General features: G+C 46.8%; 1 protein-coding gene across 7 annotated transcripts in view; it reads right to left on the bottom strand.

Annotated features, from left to right (window-relative positions):
* The window catches only part of LOC138981184 (tetraspanin-17-like), a 33,624-nt gene that overhangs the window by 643 nt on the left and 17,981 nt on the right, over positions 1-15,000 (bottom strand). For all 7 annotated transcript variants that reach the window (XM_070354023.1, XM_070354016.1, XM_070354019.1 and 4 more), the window contains 5 exons: positions 13,788-13,970; positions 12,831-12,965; positions 7,419-7,469; positions 6,761-6,889; positions 1-388 (listed from right to left, as the gene is read on the bottom strand). The exon at positions 1-388 is cut by the window's left edge and continues 643 nt beyond it. In XM_070354023.1, coding sequence (XP_070210124.1) covers positions 317-388; positions 6,761-6,889; positions 7,419-7,469; positions 12,831-12,965; positions 13,788-13,970 — 570 coding nt within the window. In that variant the 3' untranslated portion in view covers positions 1-316. The remainder of the gene's footprint in view (positions 389-6,760; positions 6,890-7,418; positions 7,470-12,830; positions 12,966-13,787; positions 13,971-15,000) is intronic.

Here is a 15,000-nt window from a genome sequence, read left to right as displayed (position 1 = left end):
ACACTTAGGATAATCAAGGGCGCACGCACGCACGCACGCACGCACGCACGCACACACACAAACACACGCACACACACACACACATACACACACACACACAAACACACACACACACACACACACACACACACACACACACACACACACACACACGCGGAAATAATGCATTCATAATCAAATATTGGCTAGAACACATTGTGCAATCATGATTGTCATTGACCCTGCTAGCCACAAGACACACTGAAGTTGAACCATGTATGGAGATCTTGTTATCTCGCATGTCGTTAGATCATGAAAACGTTCTAACACGCGTCTCTCATCGATTCCATTTGGCCTTTTGCGCTCTGATCATATCAAGCAAATTTCTTGAAAGACAGACGACGAAAATCTGCAACAAAGAAAGAGATACAGAAAGATAGAAAACGATGAGATATGCACTCGAGAATATGAATACATGTATCATGTATGTGGAGAAAATGGTGGGTTGGGGGGGGGGGGGGGGGGGGCATACATTTGAAAGCCTTCTCGTTCCTACCAGAGTGTACGTGGGAGTCGCAGCCCAAGAACGCAGAAGAAGAACATGGATATCAATTTACAATATAAAATAAATACACGGTATAATCCCAGTGGTGCTTAGCAGCGGTAATGTCACAGTAGGAGTTAACATAGACACACAATACCACTTTCAAATGCTAAATTTCAACAGGAGAAGTGGGGGGGGGGGGGGACACACACCCAGACGCATGGCTAGCCCCAGCATATTCTTCTCGTTAGGTATAATGTTTAAGATACCTTTCCTCCTGTCTAAAGCGTAGCATTACTTGGGCAGGCCCCACTTCGCGAAGACTACTTCCTGAAGCTCGCAACACAAAGCTTTGTCGGGCGGGGACGTAGCTCAGTTGGTAGCGCGCTGGCTTTGTACCCAGTTGGTCGCTATCAGCGTGGGTTCGATCCCCACGTTCGGCGAGAGATTTATTTCTCGGAGTCAACTTTGTGCAGACTCTCTTCGGTGTCCGAACACCCCCGTGTGCACACATGCGCACGAAAAAGATCCCACGTTCACAGCGAAAGTCTCAGGGCTTGGAAAACACGAAGACACGCATGCATCATCTCTCGTCTCTGATTATCATGATCGTATTTCGATACTTTGACGAGACAAACCCAATGCTGGTGTGTCGAAGAAGACAGCCACAGAGGGCTTGTTCGAATCAAAGTATCACACCATATCTTCAGCGTATTATTAATACCTGTCCCAATATAGACCAGTTGGTCTAAGAGGACGTTAAACCCTAATAGTCAGTCAAAGCTTTGTCACAGAATTTTCGGTAACTCATCGCGCGTAGTCTACTTCTGACTTAATTTCAGGAAGGCATTTCGCCGTCTTCTAAACCACCAGATATTCGGCCAGGCTTCTACGTTTTACGTACCTACAATTCATTTTCATTTTGATAACTTTATTGTTCCATCGCAGGGAAATTCGGGTCGCTTCCTTCCAGTGGAAGCTAGCAGCAACAGAGTCGTTGTTAACCCGTGATTTGTAAAAATCGACATACACGTAAAAACATTTTCGTGCAAAAACGTGGGAGTTGCAAATCCCAAACCACAAACGCAGAAAACACTTTTTTAATGTATTTTGTTTTAGCTTCAAGTGCCATTGAAGCACCTTGCAGAACTCTTAATAACTGTCGTGCGTTTTTTTCTTTCATACGTAAGCCGCAGTACCTAAATGCCCAGTCACACCATGTAATTTACAGTTGAACGCGTCAAACTCAAGGCTCACGGAAGCTAACTAATGAGACCCTTTAACTGAAAGTGTGCAGATTTGTAAAAATGCTGAAATATAGGCTTTGTGTTTGCATCGTCTTACAAATTTCACCTTTTGCAAAAACGCCCCAACATTATTGTCTGCGCAGATACAAGGTTAAAGGTCCCTTTCTTCCCGGGTAACTAAGCTTGTAACTGACTACAAATCCGCCCGGGGCGGGGCAATTTCATTCGGTGGAAAACCAGTTGTGGCATTTGATTGGCGACAGTTCGACCCCTACGTCGGGAAAGTGATTTTTTCTCAGAGTCAACTTTGTGAAGAGTCTCCTCGGCGTCCAAACACAACCGCAATATATATATAGTGTGTAGTGTGTGTGTGTGTGTGTGTGTGTGTGTGTGTGTGTGTGTGTGTGTGTGTGTGTGTGTGTGTGTGTGTGTGTGTGTGTGTGTGTGTGTGTGTGTGTGTGTGTGTGTGTAGTGTGAGTTGATTCTAACTGACACCCAGGCAAATTTACCCCCAGGAAACAAGTTCCCACACGGAAATGAGACAGGTTGTATATTGTTGGCGTGTGTTCATTGAGGAAGAGTACTCTTATCCCATGTAACAGCGTGGTCAGATCCGTTGTGTTTCACATCAGTGATGGTTCAAACTGGAAGAAATGATACTTTTAAGGACGCCAACCCAGCGATGATGATGCTTAATGTACCACAGGTTAATAACGTATTAGGGACTGAATTGTTTATTCGCTAACAGAACGCCAACCCCAACCATGTGGTAAATTATATATTGCCACAGTGTATACATGTATGCATTCGTCAACAAGGGGCCACAGACACGGCCTAACGAGCTGTTTCACCAAGCAATTAACTAGATTTATATCGGCAAATACATGCAGCCGTAAATCAGATAAATACACGCAGTGGTGAATAATTGTCCTGCTGGTCAACTACCCGGAGGGAAGATGGCTTAAAATCGAACTAGCCTCTGGTAATCACAAAAAGTATCTGCAACAGGATCAACAAACAAGTCGCGTAAGGCGAAATTAAGCTGTCTAACTCACAGAATGAAACTGAACGCACTACATTTTTTCACCAAGACAAGTCAGGTTCGTCAATCCCTGCGAGAAGGAAATCGCTCACTTTTCACGTGCAAAACGAAGTGATATTAACAAGCCAGAATAGCGCGGTAGCGTATTGCGCTAAGGAGGAAAACGCGCTTTTCTGTATTCTTTTTAATTTTCTGAGCTTGTTTTAAATACAACATAGCATATAATTATATATGTTTTTAGAATCAGGAAATGATAAAAGATAAGATGAAATCATTTTTGGATCGATTTTTTAAATTCTAATTGTAGTACTAATTAACCTATTTTCGTTAATTGTGATCACATCTTAAGAGTAAACATGACCTATGTATATATTTTCTGATTTAGAATTTGATGAAAAATTTGATGCAATCAATTTTGAATCTCTTTGCAAAAATTTGATTTTAATGACAACTTTAATGAGCAAACCCATTAATCAATTTCTTAGCCTCCAGGCTGAAATGCAATACCAAAGTCCGGGCTTCGTCGAAGATTACTTGACCAAAATTTCAACCAATTTGGTTGAAAAATGAGGGCGTGACAGTGCCGCCTCAAGTTCCACTAAATGCTGGATATGACGTCATCGAAGACATTTATTCGAGAAAAGAAAAAATTGTCTGGGGATATCATACCCAGGAACTCTCACGTGAAGTTTTGTGACGATCTGTCCAGTAGTTTTCTCGGAACTGATCTACACACACACACACACACACACACACACACACACACACACACACACACACACACACACACACATACATACACCACGACCCTCGTCTCGATTCCCCGTCTCTATGTTAAAATATTTAGTCATAACTTGACTAAATGTAAAAAGGATTAAGAAGAGCGGAGTTATACGCGTGACTGAGAAGTCGGCAGTCGGCGGTACGCCTGATCTTATTTAATGATTTCAAATTTAAACATGTTTTTATCATTATAAGAATTTGATTAATTTCCGAAAACTCTGCCGTCATTTTGACAAAGCTGTGGAACTTTTTCACGGTCGGGGAAAGATGACGGCAAGGACTGCCTTTAACCTCGAACAAAACTGCACACTGTTATGGCCATGTCGGCACATTTCTTGAAAATAATAATGCGCAGGACGAAAATTGATGACAGGATCTATTTCAGGCCACAGACAACGACCTAGGACCTAGGAGAATTCTACTCGTATACTAACAGCTGGCAGAAAGAAGAAAAAATAAAAGAAATTAGTACTGATATAGCACAACATACGTGTAGCGGAAAGTTCAATGGCTGTGTTTTTGGCCAAACTAAACACTCACTGCAGTAGCAGCATTAGCTGAATCCCTCAACCGTCCGACAATGGGCTTAATTATATTTAGTCAAGTTTTGACTAAATATTTTAACATCGAGGGGGAATCGAAACGAGGGTCGTGGTGTATGTGCGTGTGTGTGTGTGTCTGTCTGTGTGTGTGTGTAGAGCGATTCAGACTAAACTACTGGACCGATCTCTATGAAATTTGGCATGAGAGTTCCTGGGTATGAAATCCCCGAACGTTTTTTTCATTTTTTTGATAAATGTCTTTGATGACGTCATATCCGGCTTTTCGTGAAAGTTGAGGCGGCACTGTCACGCCCTCATTTTTCAACCAAATTGGTTGAAATTTTGGTCAAGTAATCTTCGACGAAGCCCGGACTTCGGTATTGCATTTCAGCTTGGTGGCTTAAAAATTAATTAATGACTTTGGTCATTAAAAATCTGAAAATTGTAAAAAAAAATCAAAATTTATAAAACGATCCAAATTTACGTTTATCTTATTCTCCATCATTTGCTGATTCCAAAAACATATAAATATGTTATATTGGGATTAAGAACAAGCTCTGAAAATTAAATATATAAAAATTATTATCAAAATTTTTTTTTCGAAATCAATTTAAAAACACTTTCATCTTATTCCTTGTCGGTTCCTGATTCCAAAAATATATAGATATGATATGTTTGGATTAAAAACACGCTCAGAAAGTTAAAACGAAGAGAGGTACCGAAAAGCGTGCTATCCTTCTCAGCGCAACGAATACCCCGCTCTTCTTGTCAATTCCACGTGCACTGCCTTTGCCACGGGCGGTGGAGTGACGATGCTACGAGTATACGGTCTTGCTGCGTTGCGTTGCGTTCAGTTTCATTCTGTGAGTTCGACAGCTACTTGACTAAATATTGTATTTTCGCCTTACGCGACTTGTTTTGTTAATGCGACAACAACAAAGATCAAGTGTTGCTAATCAGCAGCATCAGCTTACTAAGAGTATTTATTAGTCGGATATTGTGCTTTCCTTTGTCGATACGACAAAAATACAATTTTGCGTCAATGTGCTGCCTTTTTGTCAACACAACAAACTTGCAGTTTTGCTAAATACGTCAAATGAATACTGCATTGTTGCAGAACTCTGCGGTTTCCTTGTACCTTTCCCCCTGGGAAAAAGAAATCCCGTTATCGCGTAGTTCTTTCACAAAGAAAAATGGATTACGGACCGGAGTTTTAAGAATAAGCCTTGCGGCGCTATTCTGAGATCTCTGTAAGCGTCAAAGCTCTTCAATGGGGAGGTCAGCAAGCAATGAGTTGCAGAAGTCAAGTCGACTCAGTATCAGAGAGGAAACACGTTGAGCTTGAAATCTGGCTTTGATCGACACCTGCATCGGAAGATTGACAACATGCATAAGTAACAAGTCGCGTAAGGCGAAATTACTACATTTACTGATTTAGTCAAGCTGTGGAACTCACAGAATGAAACTGAACGCACTGCATTTTTTCACAATGACCGTAGTCCGCCGCTAGTGCAAAAGGCAGTGAAAGTGACGAGCCTGTTTAACGCGGTAGCGGTTGCGCTGCGCTGCATAGCACGCTTTACTGTACCTCTCTACGTTTTAACTTTCTGAGCGTGTTTTTAATCCAAACATATCATATCTATATGTTTTTGGAATCAGGAACCAACAAGGAATAAGATGAAATTGGTTTTAAAACGATTTCGGAAATTTAATTTTAATCATAATTTTTATATTTTTAATTTTCAGAGCTTGTTTTTAATCCGAATATAACATATGTATATGTTTTTGGAATCAGAACATGATAAAGAATAAAATAAAAGTAATTTTGGATCGTTTTATAAAAAAATAATTTTAATTACAATTTTCCGATTTTTAATGACCAAAGTCATCAATCAATTGTTAAGCTTCCATGCTGAAATGCAATACCGAAGTTTGGCCTTCGTCGAAGATTGCTTGGCCAAAATTTCGAAGGTGTGACAGTGCCGCCTCAACTTTTACAAAAAGCCGGATATGACGTCATAAAATACATTTATCGAAAAAAAGAAAAAAACGTCTGGAGGATATCATACCCAGGAACTCTCATGTAAAATTTTATAAAGAACGGTCCAGTAGTTTAGTCTGAATCGCTCTACACACACACACGCTTGTCTTGTCTTGTCTTGTCTTGTCTTGTCTTGTCTAACTTGTCCCCGGTCTAAGACACTATTTGGGACATGATGTGGGGAACAGCACTTGGAAAGAGATAATGCTTAATGTCCTACGGGCTAAATATTTCGCCTCTGAAGGACAAGAAATGGATTATATGATTCGAGTTGTACGCCCTCATGGCTTTTTGACGAGATACACCAGAGTGTGCGTGTTTAGGTGGTATCAGCTATCCGCACTTATGGCAGAATGACCGAGGTATTTTACGTGCCATTGTGGTGACACGGGGATGGGGCATGGCTTCCGTCTCTGGGTCTGCACATAAAGTTGACCCGTGTCCGTCCCATGGCCCAGCCCCAATTCGAACCTGCGTCCTTCCGATCACAGGTCCAGTGCTCTACCAACAGAGCTGCTGCCCCCCTCCCCCCTCCCCCCTCCCCATAACAGCACTAATCAATGCAGTCTAGTCAATATATACCTGAGGCAGGAGAACGCCCAGAAGCCCGCCGCCAACGACCAGGGAGTTCTCGTTGACCCAATCTCCCAGCGACTTCAGGCATCCGTCAGTGTAGATCCTGCTTGTGTCCGACGGCGTCCGTGTGCCTTGCTGAAACAGGAACAGTTTATACACGGGGTTTTAGGGAGGTCAGTAAAGTGTGGGAAGAGGGGTGGGGGGCTTGATTAAAATCAGCTCACATGCTCGTTCGCACAAACTCGAGCACACACACGCGCGCGAGCAAGCACACACGCATCTACGCCGTTTACACATACACGCGCTTGCACGCATACACGCATGCACCTACGCTAGTACGCAAGCAATGACACACGTGCGCGCGCACACACAGTCGAAAATATACACCCACACACCCACACTCATGCAAACACCCACACACATGAACACACACACACACACACACACTCATGCAAGCACACGCACACACACACACACACACAAACATGCAAGCACCAAACACACACACACACACATGCAAGCACCAAACACACACAGTCACACACAGATACAGCCACACACCCACACCCACACACACACACACCAATGCGTACACACATCTAGTCACAAAGTAGCTCACAGACACAAACAAATCATAAGACAGTGTTCACAATTTCCAACCTACCTGTTCAAACGTGTATATATTTGCACCACAGTTCAGATTGATTACAGTTCCCTGAAACATAGACACAGCGGTCATTCATTCATGATGAAAAAACGTGTACATGTACCACAACATCCTACCCAGCAATTTATTAAAAAACAAAACAAAACCGCACAACAAAAAACACAAACACTGACGTGATGCTGAGCGGCCCGATGTTTATATATATTTTTTTTTATTCTTCATTTCCTGTCCTTCTTCTTCTTCTTCTTCTTCTTCTTCTTCGGCGTTCCAGGCGTATTTCCTGTCCATCATTATCCCACTGCTGGGAAATTCCGGTCGCTTCCACCCACTCAGTGGAAGGCTAGAAGCAACAAGGGTCGCGCTACGCAAGTGTGTGTGTGTGTGTGTGTGTGTGTGTGTCAGTGTGTGGCACGGTGCTGGGGATGGGTGTGTGTGTGTGTGTGTGTCAGTGGGTGTGTGTGTCAGTGTGTGTGCTGGGGGTGGGTGTGTGTGTGTGTCAGTGTGTGTGCTGGGGGTGGGTGCGTGTGTGTGGGTCAGTGTGTGTGCTGGGGGTGGGTGTGTGTGTGTCAGTGTGTGTGCTGGGGGTGGGTGTGTGTGTGTCAGTGTGTGTGCTGGGGGTGGGTGCGTGTGTGTGTGTCAGTGTGTGTGCTGGGGGTGGGTGTGTGTGTGTGTCAATGTGTGTGTGTGTGTGTCAGTGTGTGTGCTGGGGGTGGGTGGGTGGGTGTGTGTGTGTGTCAGTGTGTGTGTGTGTGTCAGTGTGTGTGCTGGGGGTGGGTGGGTGTGTGTCAGTGTGTGCTGGGTGTGTGTGTGTGTGTGTGTGTCAGTGTGTGTGCTGGGGGTGGGTGGGTGTGTGTGTGTGTCAGTGTGTGTGCTGGGGGTGGGTGGGTGTGTGTGTGTCAGTGTGTGTGCTGGGGGTGGGTGTGTGTGTGTGTGTGTGTCAGTGTGTGTGCTGGGGGTGGGTGGGGGTGGGTGGGTGTGTGTCAGTGTGTGTGCTGGGGGTGGGTGGGTGTGTGTGTGTCAGTGTGTGTGCTGGGGGTGTGTGAGTGTGTGTGGGTGTGGGTGTGTGTGGGTGTGTGGGTGTGTGTCAGTGTGTGTGCTGGGGGTGGGTGGGTGTGTGTCAGTGTGTGTGCTGGGGGTGGATGTGTGTGTGTGTGTGTGTGTGCTGGGGGTGGGTGGGTGTATGTGTGTGTGTGTTAGTGTGTGTGCTGGGGGTGGGTGGATGTGTGTGTGTGTGTCAGTGTGTGTGCTGTGGGTGGGTGGGTGTGTGTGTCAGTGTGTGTGCTGGGGGTGGGTGTGTGTGTGTGTGTCAGTGTGTGTGCTGGGGGTGGGTGTGTGTGTGTGTGTGAGTGTGTGTGCTGGGGGTGGGGTGGGTGTGTGTGTGTGTGTCAGTGTGTGTGCTGGGGGTGGGTGGGGGTGGGTGGGTGTCAGTGTGTGTGCTGGGGGTGGGTGTGTGTGTGTGTGTGTGTGTGTCAGTGTGTGTGCTGGGGGTGGGTGTGTGTGTGTATGTCAATGTGTGTGCTGGGGGTGGGTGGGTGTGTGTGTGTGTCAGTGTGTGTGCTGGGTGTGTGTGGGTGTGTGTGGGTGTGTCAGTGTGTGTGCTGGGGGTGGGTGGGTGTGTGTGTCAGTGTGTGTGCTGGGGGTGGGTGGGTGTGTGTGTGTGTGTGTCAGTGTGTGTGCTGGGGGTGGGTGTGTGTGTGTGTGTCAGTGTGTGTGCTGGGGGTGGGTGGGTGTGTGTGTGTGTGTCAATGTGTGTCAATGTGTGTGCTGGGGTGGGTGGGTGTGTGTGTCAGTGTGTGTGCTGGGGGTGGGTGTGTGTGTCAGTGTGTGTGCTGGGGGTGGGTGTGTGTGTGTGTGTGTCAGTGTGTGTGCTGGGGGTGGGTGGGTGTGTGTGTGTCAGTGTGTGTGCTGGGGGTGGGTGTGTGTGTGTGTGTCAGTGTGTGTGCTGGGGGTGGGTGTGTGTGTGTGTGTGTCAGTGTGTGTGCTGGGGGTGGGTGTGTGTGTGTGTGTCAGTGTGTGTGCTGGGGGTGGGTGGGTGTGTGTGTGTCAGTGTGTGTGCTGGGGGTGGGTGGGTGTGTGTGTGTGTGTCAGTGTGTGTGCTGGGGGTGGGTGGATGTGTGTGTGTGTGTCAATGTGTGTGCTGGGGGTGGGTGGGTGTGTGTGTGTCAGTGTGTGTGCTGGGGGTGTGTGAGTGTGTGTGGGTGTGGGTGTGTGTGGGTGTGTGTGTGTGTGTCAGTGTGTGTGCTGGGGGTGGGTGGGTGTGTGTCAGTGTGTGTGCTGGGGGTGGATGTGTGTGTGTGTGTGTGTGTGTGCTGGGGGTGGGTGTGTGTGTGTGTGTGTGTGTGTGTGTGTGCTGGGGGTGGGTGGGTGTATGTGTGTGTGTGTTAGTGTGTGTGCTGGGGGTGGGTGGATGTGTGTGTGTGTGTCAGTGTGTGTGCTGTGGGTGGGTGGGTGTGTGTGTCAGTGTGTGTGCTGGGGGTGGGTGTGTGTGTGTCAGTGTGTGTGCTGGGGGTGGGTGTGTGTGTGTGTGTGAGTGTGTGTGCTGGGGGTGGGGTGGGTGTGTGTGTGTCAATGTGTGTGCTGGGGGTGGGTGGGTGTGTGTGTGTCAGTGTGTGTGCTGGGGGTGTGTGAGTGTGTGTGGGTGTGGGTGTGTGTGGGTGTGTGTGTGTGTGTCAGTGTGTGTGCTGGGGGTGGGTGGGTGTGTGTCAGTGTGTGTGCTGGGGGTGTGTGTGTGTGTGTGTGTGTGTGTGTGTGTGCTGGGGGTGGGTGTGTGTGTGTGTGTGTGTGTGTGTGTGCTGGGGGTGGGTGGGTGTATGTGTGTGTGTGTTAGTGTGTGTGCTGGGGGTGGGTGGATGTGTGTGTGTGTGTCAGTGTGTGTGCTGTGGGTGGATGGGTGTGTGTGTCAGTGTGTGTGCTGGGGGTGGGTGTGTGTGTGTGTGTGTCAGTGTGTGTGCTGGGGGTGGGTGTGTGTGTGTGTGTGAGTGTGTGTGCTGGGGGTGGGGTGGGTGTGTGTGTGTCAATGTGTGTGCTGGGGGTGGGTGGGTGTGTGTGTGTGTGTCAGTGTGTGTGCTGGGGGTGGGTGGGGTGGGTGGGTGTCAGTGTGTGTGCTGGGGGTGGGTGTGTGTGTGTGTGTGTCAGTGTGTGTGCTGGGGGTGGGTGTGTGTGTGTATGTCAATGTGTGTGCTGGGGGTGGGTGGGTGTGTGTGTGTGTCAGTGTGTGTGCTGGGTGTGTGTGGGTGTGTGTGGGTGTGTCAGTGTGTGTGCTGGGGGTGGGTGGGTGTGTGTGTCAGTGTGTGTGCTGGGGGTGGGTGGGTGTGTGTGTGTGTGTGTCAGTGTGTGTGCTGGGGGTGGGTGTGTGTGTGTGTGTCAGTGTGTGTGCTGGGGGTGGGTGGGTGTGTGTGTGTGTGTCAATGTGTGTCAATGTGTGTGCTGGGGTGGGTGGGTGTGTGTGTCAGTGTGTGTGCTGGGGGTGGGTGTGTGTGTCAGTGTGTGTGCTGGGGGTGGGTGTGTGTGTGTGTGTGTGTCAGTGTGTGTGCTGGGGGTGGGTGGGTGTGTGTGTGTCAGTGTGTGTGCTGGGGGTGGGTGTGTGTGTGTGTGTCAGTGTGTGTGCTGGGGGTGGGTGTGTGTGTGTGTGTCAGTGTGTGTGCTGGGGGTGGGTGTGTGTGTGTGTGTCAGTGTGTGTGCTGGGGGTGGGTGGGTGTGTGTGTGTCAGTGTGTGTGCTGGGGGTGGGTGGGTGTGTGTGTGTGTGTGTGTGTGTGTGACAGTGTGTGTGCTGGGGGTGGGTGGGTGGGTGTGTTGAGGTGTAATCAGACACCTGCACTTCTGGCAGAGGTCATTTACGTGCCTCAGTGGTGACACAATCTGATGTCTGCACATATTTTAGTTGACCCCTGGCCGTCCAGGATTCGAACTCCTCCTCCTCCTCCCGACTGAGCAGAAAGTTATATTACAGACTTTCTTCTTCTTTCTCAGCGTTCCAAAATTTTCTGGTTACGTGTGAGCTCGTTTGCCCATTTCGGTTCCCCAAACTATACTCTGAGAGCATAGTCAGCTTCACGCCGCTTTCGTTGAGTAGGCATGCTGGGTATTTTCCTGTTTCCATAACCCACCGAACATGGACTACAGGATCTTTTCCGTGCGCACTTGGTCTTGTGCTTGCGTGTACACACGAAGGGGGTTAAGTCACTAGCAGGTCTGCACATAAGTTGATCTGGGAGATCGGGAAAATCTCCACTCTTAACCCACCAGGCGGCAGCGACCGGGATTCGAACTCACGACCTCCCGATTAGGAGGCCGACGTCTTACCACCACGCCACTGCGCCCGTCTTTCGAAAATAATCTCTAACCTTAAAGTATTTAAGTGGAGGCTGTTTTGAAACAATGAGATGGAGGTGTGTTTGAAAGGAGTGATTGAGTGTGGACAGGAGAGAGCGACATAAAGACAAATCGAGAAAGGTAGTAGTCAAACAGACTGACAGACAGGCGACAGACTGGCACATGTACGCACAGATGCACAGACAAAGAGACATATATATACATAAGATACAAGGAATAAAAACCATGTACAAATTAAGATTGATACTGTGAATAAAAGGCTTGAAATACAGAGTGCACTCTCATTTTCTTTACCAGCTATCTTTGATACTCTTATAACTTTTACGAATCATCTCCCCTTGATCATGACGTTCGGAATACTTTCTCTCTCTCTCTCTCTCTCTCTCTCTCTCTCTCTCTCTCTCTCTCTCTCTCTCTCTCTCTCTCTCTCTCTCTCTCTCTCTCTCTCTCTCTCTCTCTCTCTCTCTCACCAGGGGGGTTTCCGGGGTTTCCAAAATCCCCCCCCCCCCCTAGCCTAAAAAAAGTAAATAAAAGAGAAATAAAAAAGAAGAAAAAAAAGAATTAAATAATTTAAAATAAAGACAAACTGATGGCTCAGATTGCTCCATTTTCCTTGATTTTTATCAACATTTTCCGGACCCCCCTAGGAGCCGGCCCTTGTATTCTAATTGACGATTTTAGAAAGTAGTTGGGTAATTTGTTGGCTCATGTTGCACCTGATCGATCAATTGTCCTTTCTTCTTAAATTTATTTTTGGGAAGGTGTATTAGGGAAAGTTTCTTGATTCAGATTGCTCCATTTTCCTTGTTTTTATCACATTTCCTGGACCCCCCAAGGAGGTTCGAACGGTTCAGAATTTGGAACCCCCCCTCCCCCTTAAAAATGATGTGATCCGCCCCTGCTCTCTCTCTCTCTCTCTCTCTCTCTCTCTCTCTCTCTCTCTCTCTCTCTCTCTCTCTCTCTCTCTCTCTCTCTCTCTCGTTTTTGTTTGTTTGTTGCCTTCAAGATTCAAGCACCACAACCCAAAAGCAGCCTAAAGTGATATAATAATTATACTATTTTTTTTTTTTAATTACCGGAGACATTTTGCAGCAGGAGGGTGGGACGGAGCATTTTTCAGGACTCTGATTCTCCTTGGAGCAGTTGAAGTACACGTTCTGGTTCCAGTCTTCGTACCCCTTCTCCGTGTCGCTCATGCCGCAGCAACCCAGCTGAACACAGCAAAACACATTACAAGCAAGATAAAAATCAACGTACCTCAAAAAAAAAAAAAAAGTCCGTTTACGGTGACATAGGCACAAAAAAAAAAAAAAAAAAAAAATAGGGTCGGTATTTTCGTGTTTCTATAACCCACCGAACTCTGACATGGATTACAGGATCTTTTCCGTGCGCACTTGGTCTTGTGCTTGCGTGTACACACGAAGGGGGATAAGTCACTAGCAGGTCTGCACATAAGTTGACCTGGGAGATCGGAAAAATCTCCACACTTATCCCACCAGGCGGCCGCGGCAGGGATTTGAACCCTCGACCTTCCGATTAAGAGGCCGACGTCTTACCACCACGCCACAGCGCCCGTCCTGAGTACTGATTTCTGTTGTTTTTAACTTTGATTTTCTCCCCCACAGTGCATCTTGTTGTTTGGATTCCTTTTGACTAACGAAGAGCCAATAACCAGCAACGTCTTGGAGACTTTACGATTCAGTATGATGTAGTCGCCTTCAAAAAACTAGAGAACTTGTAAAAAGGAGAAATGTGTTTAAAATGCCCACCGATCAGTATTGGCGTTAACCGGTAATTGCCGGTATTTTACCGGCTGAAATGAGAAAATACCGGAAAAATAATTGGCTTGCGGTATAACCTACCGGTTGATTTTTAGAACTACCGTTTTTTTTCGCTGGTAAAACAACAAAAGCAGTACTCTGAGTTGGACTCTTACTGGTTCCAATGACCAGCCTACCTTTTTTTGGTCTGGATAATTTTCATCATAAAAGTTAGTGTACCAGTTTGAAAAAAATATTAGCGCCATCACTGACCGATTTCTGTATAGAGTCAATGAGATTCTGCATGTCCTTGTCGTCTCTGTAGTGAACGATGGCTTTGCTAAAGGTGTCCTTGGGAAATAGCACGTTTCTGACATCCTTCACGTAATAGAAGAGGAAGAAGCAGACCGCCGCCGCCACTTCCAGGAGTAAGAACAGGGTGAGCGTGTAGTAAAACTGCACACACGAGTGACGAGAGAATGAACCTCAACTGAGGGGCTCCGCTCACTTAATTATACGGTAACTTCAGCAGGACCGACGACGCACTGCAGATTATCCCAGCCCGCTACACGTTGCATGAAAGGAAAACAGGCCAAGTACTCGTCATAATCTTTATCGCGGCATAAATAATAGGCAGTGCGTCGTCTGTGCTGCTGAAACTGCGCAGGTACATTCTGCCCATAATTTGATGCAAGAACAGTAACTCCGTCGAGATCATGGCTGAGAGACAGTGGGGTTTTCAGCGTTTGTCTCCCTTGGAATAAATGGTGTCAGGAATAACTTGCTTCTTATTGCTTCGTTAAATAAACAAAGTTAAGTTCAGCACAGATCATGTGAGCGAAATTTCACCAAATCCATCCCCCCCCCCTCTCCCCTCAGAGAATTTTCAAAAAGAGTCCCGAATAGCTTAATCACATTTAGGTCTTACACCTCCCTCCACTGCCCCTTAGAAATAAAAAAAAAAACCAAGAAATTCCTCCGAGGTAGGAAAAACACCCCCGTTGGTCAAAGGGAAATAACCATTCTCACTGCCACCAACTGAGAAGGTTATTTCCCTTTGACCATTAATATCTCCCTCTATAAGTCCTTGTAGAATCTTAATCTACCAATAACTCCCTAACCGTGTGTTTGACTGGTCCCAATTTTTGTAAGGACCGTCTCAGGAATGTATAGAACCTGTTCAACAAGTTTGGTGACGATCGGTCCGTTCATTCTTGAGATCTATATGCGAACACAAACAAACAAACAAACACATGGAGCGAATCCTATACACACCCCTATACCGGGGTTGTAAAAACACACACACACACACACACACACACACACACACACACACACACACACACACACACACACACACACACACACACACACACACACACGCACATACACACACACACACACACATACACACACAGACACACACACACACACACACACACACACACATACACACGAAAACACACACATACGCAAACACACACAC

Source organism: Littorina saxatilis, linkage group LG12 (genome assembly GCF_037325665.1).
Source record: "Littorina saxatilis isolate snail1 linkage group LG12, US_GU_Lsax_2.0, whole genome shotgun sequence".
In the NCBI taxonomy this organism is placed as follows: Eukaryota; Metazoa; Mollusca; class Gastropoda; order Littorinimorpha; family Littorinidae; genus Littorina; species Littorina saxatilis.
The sequence above is the reverse complement of the archived record's forward strand: the minus strand, read 5'-3'. Positions and strand labels throughout refer to the sequence as shown.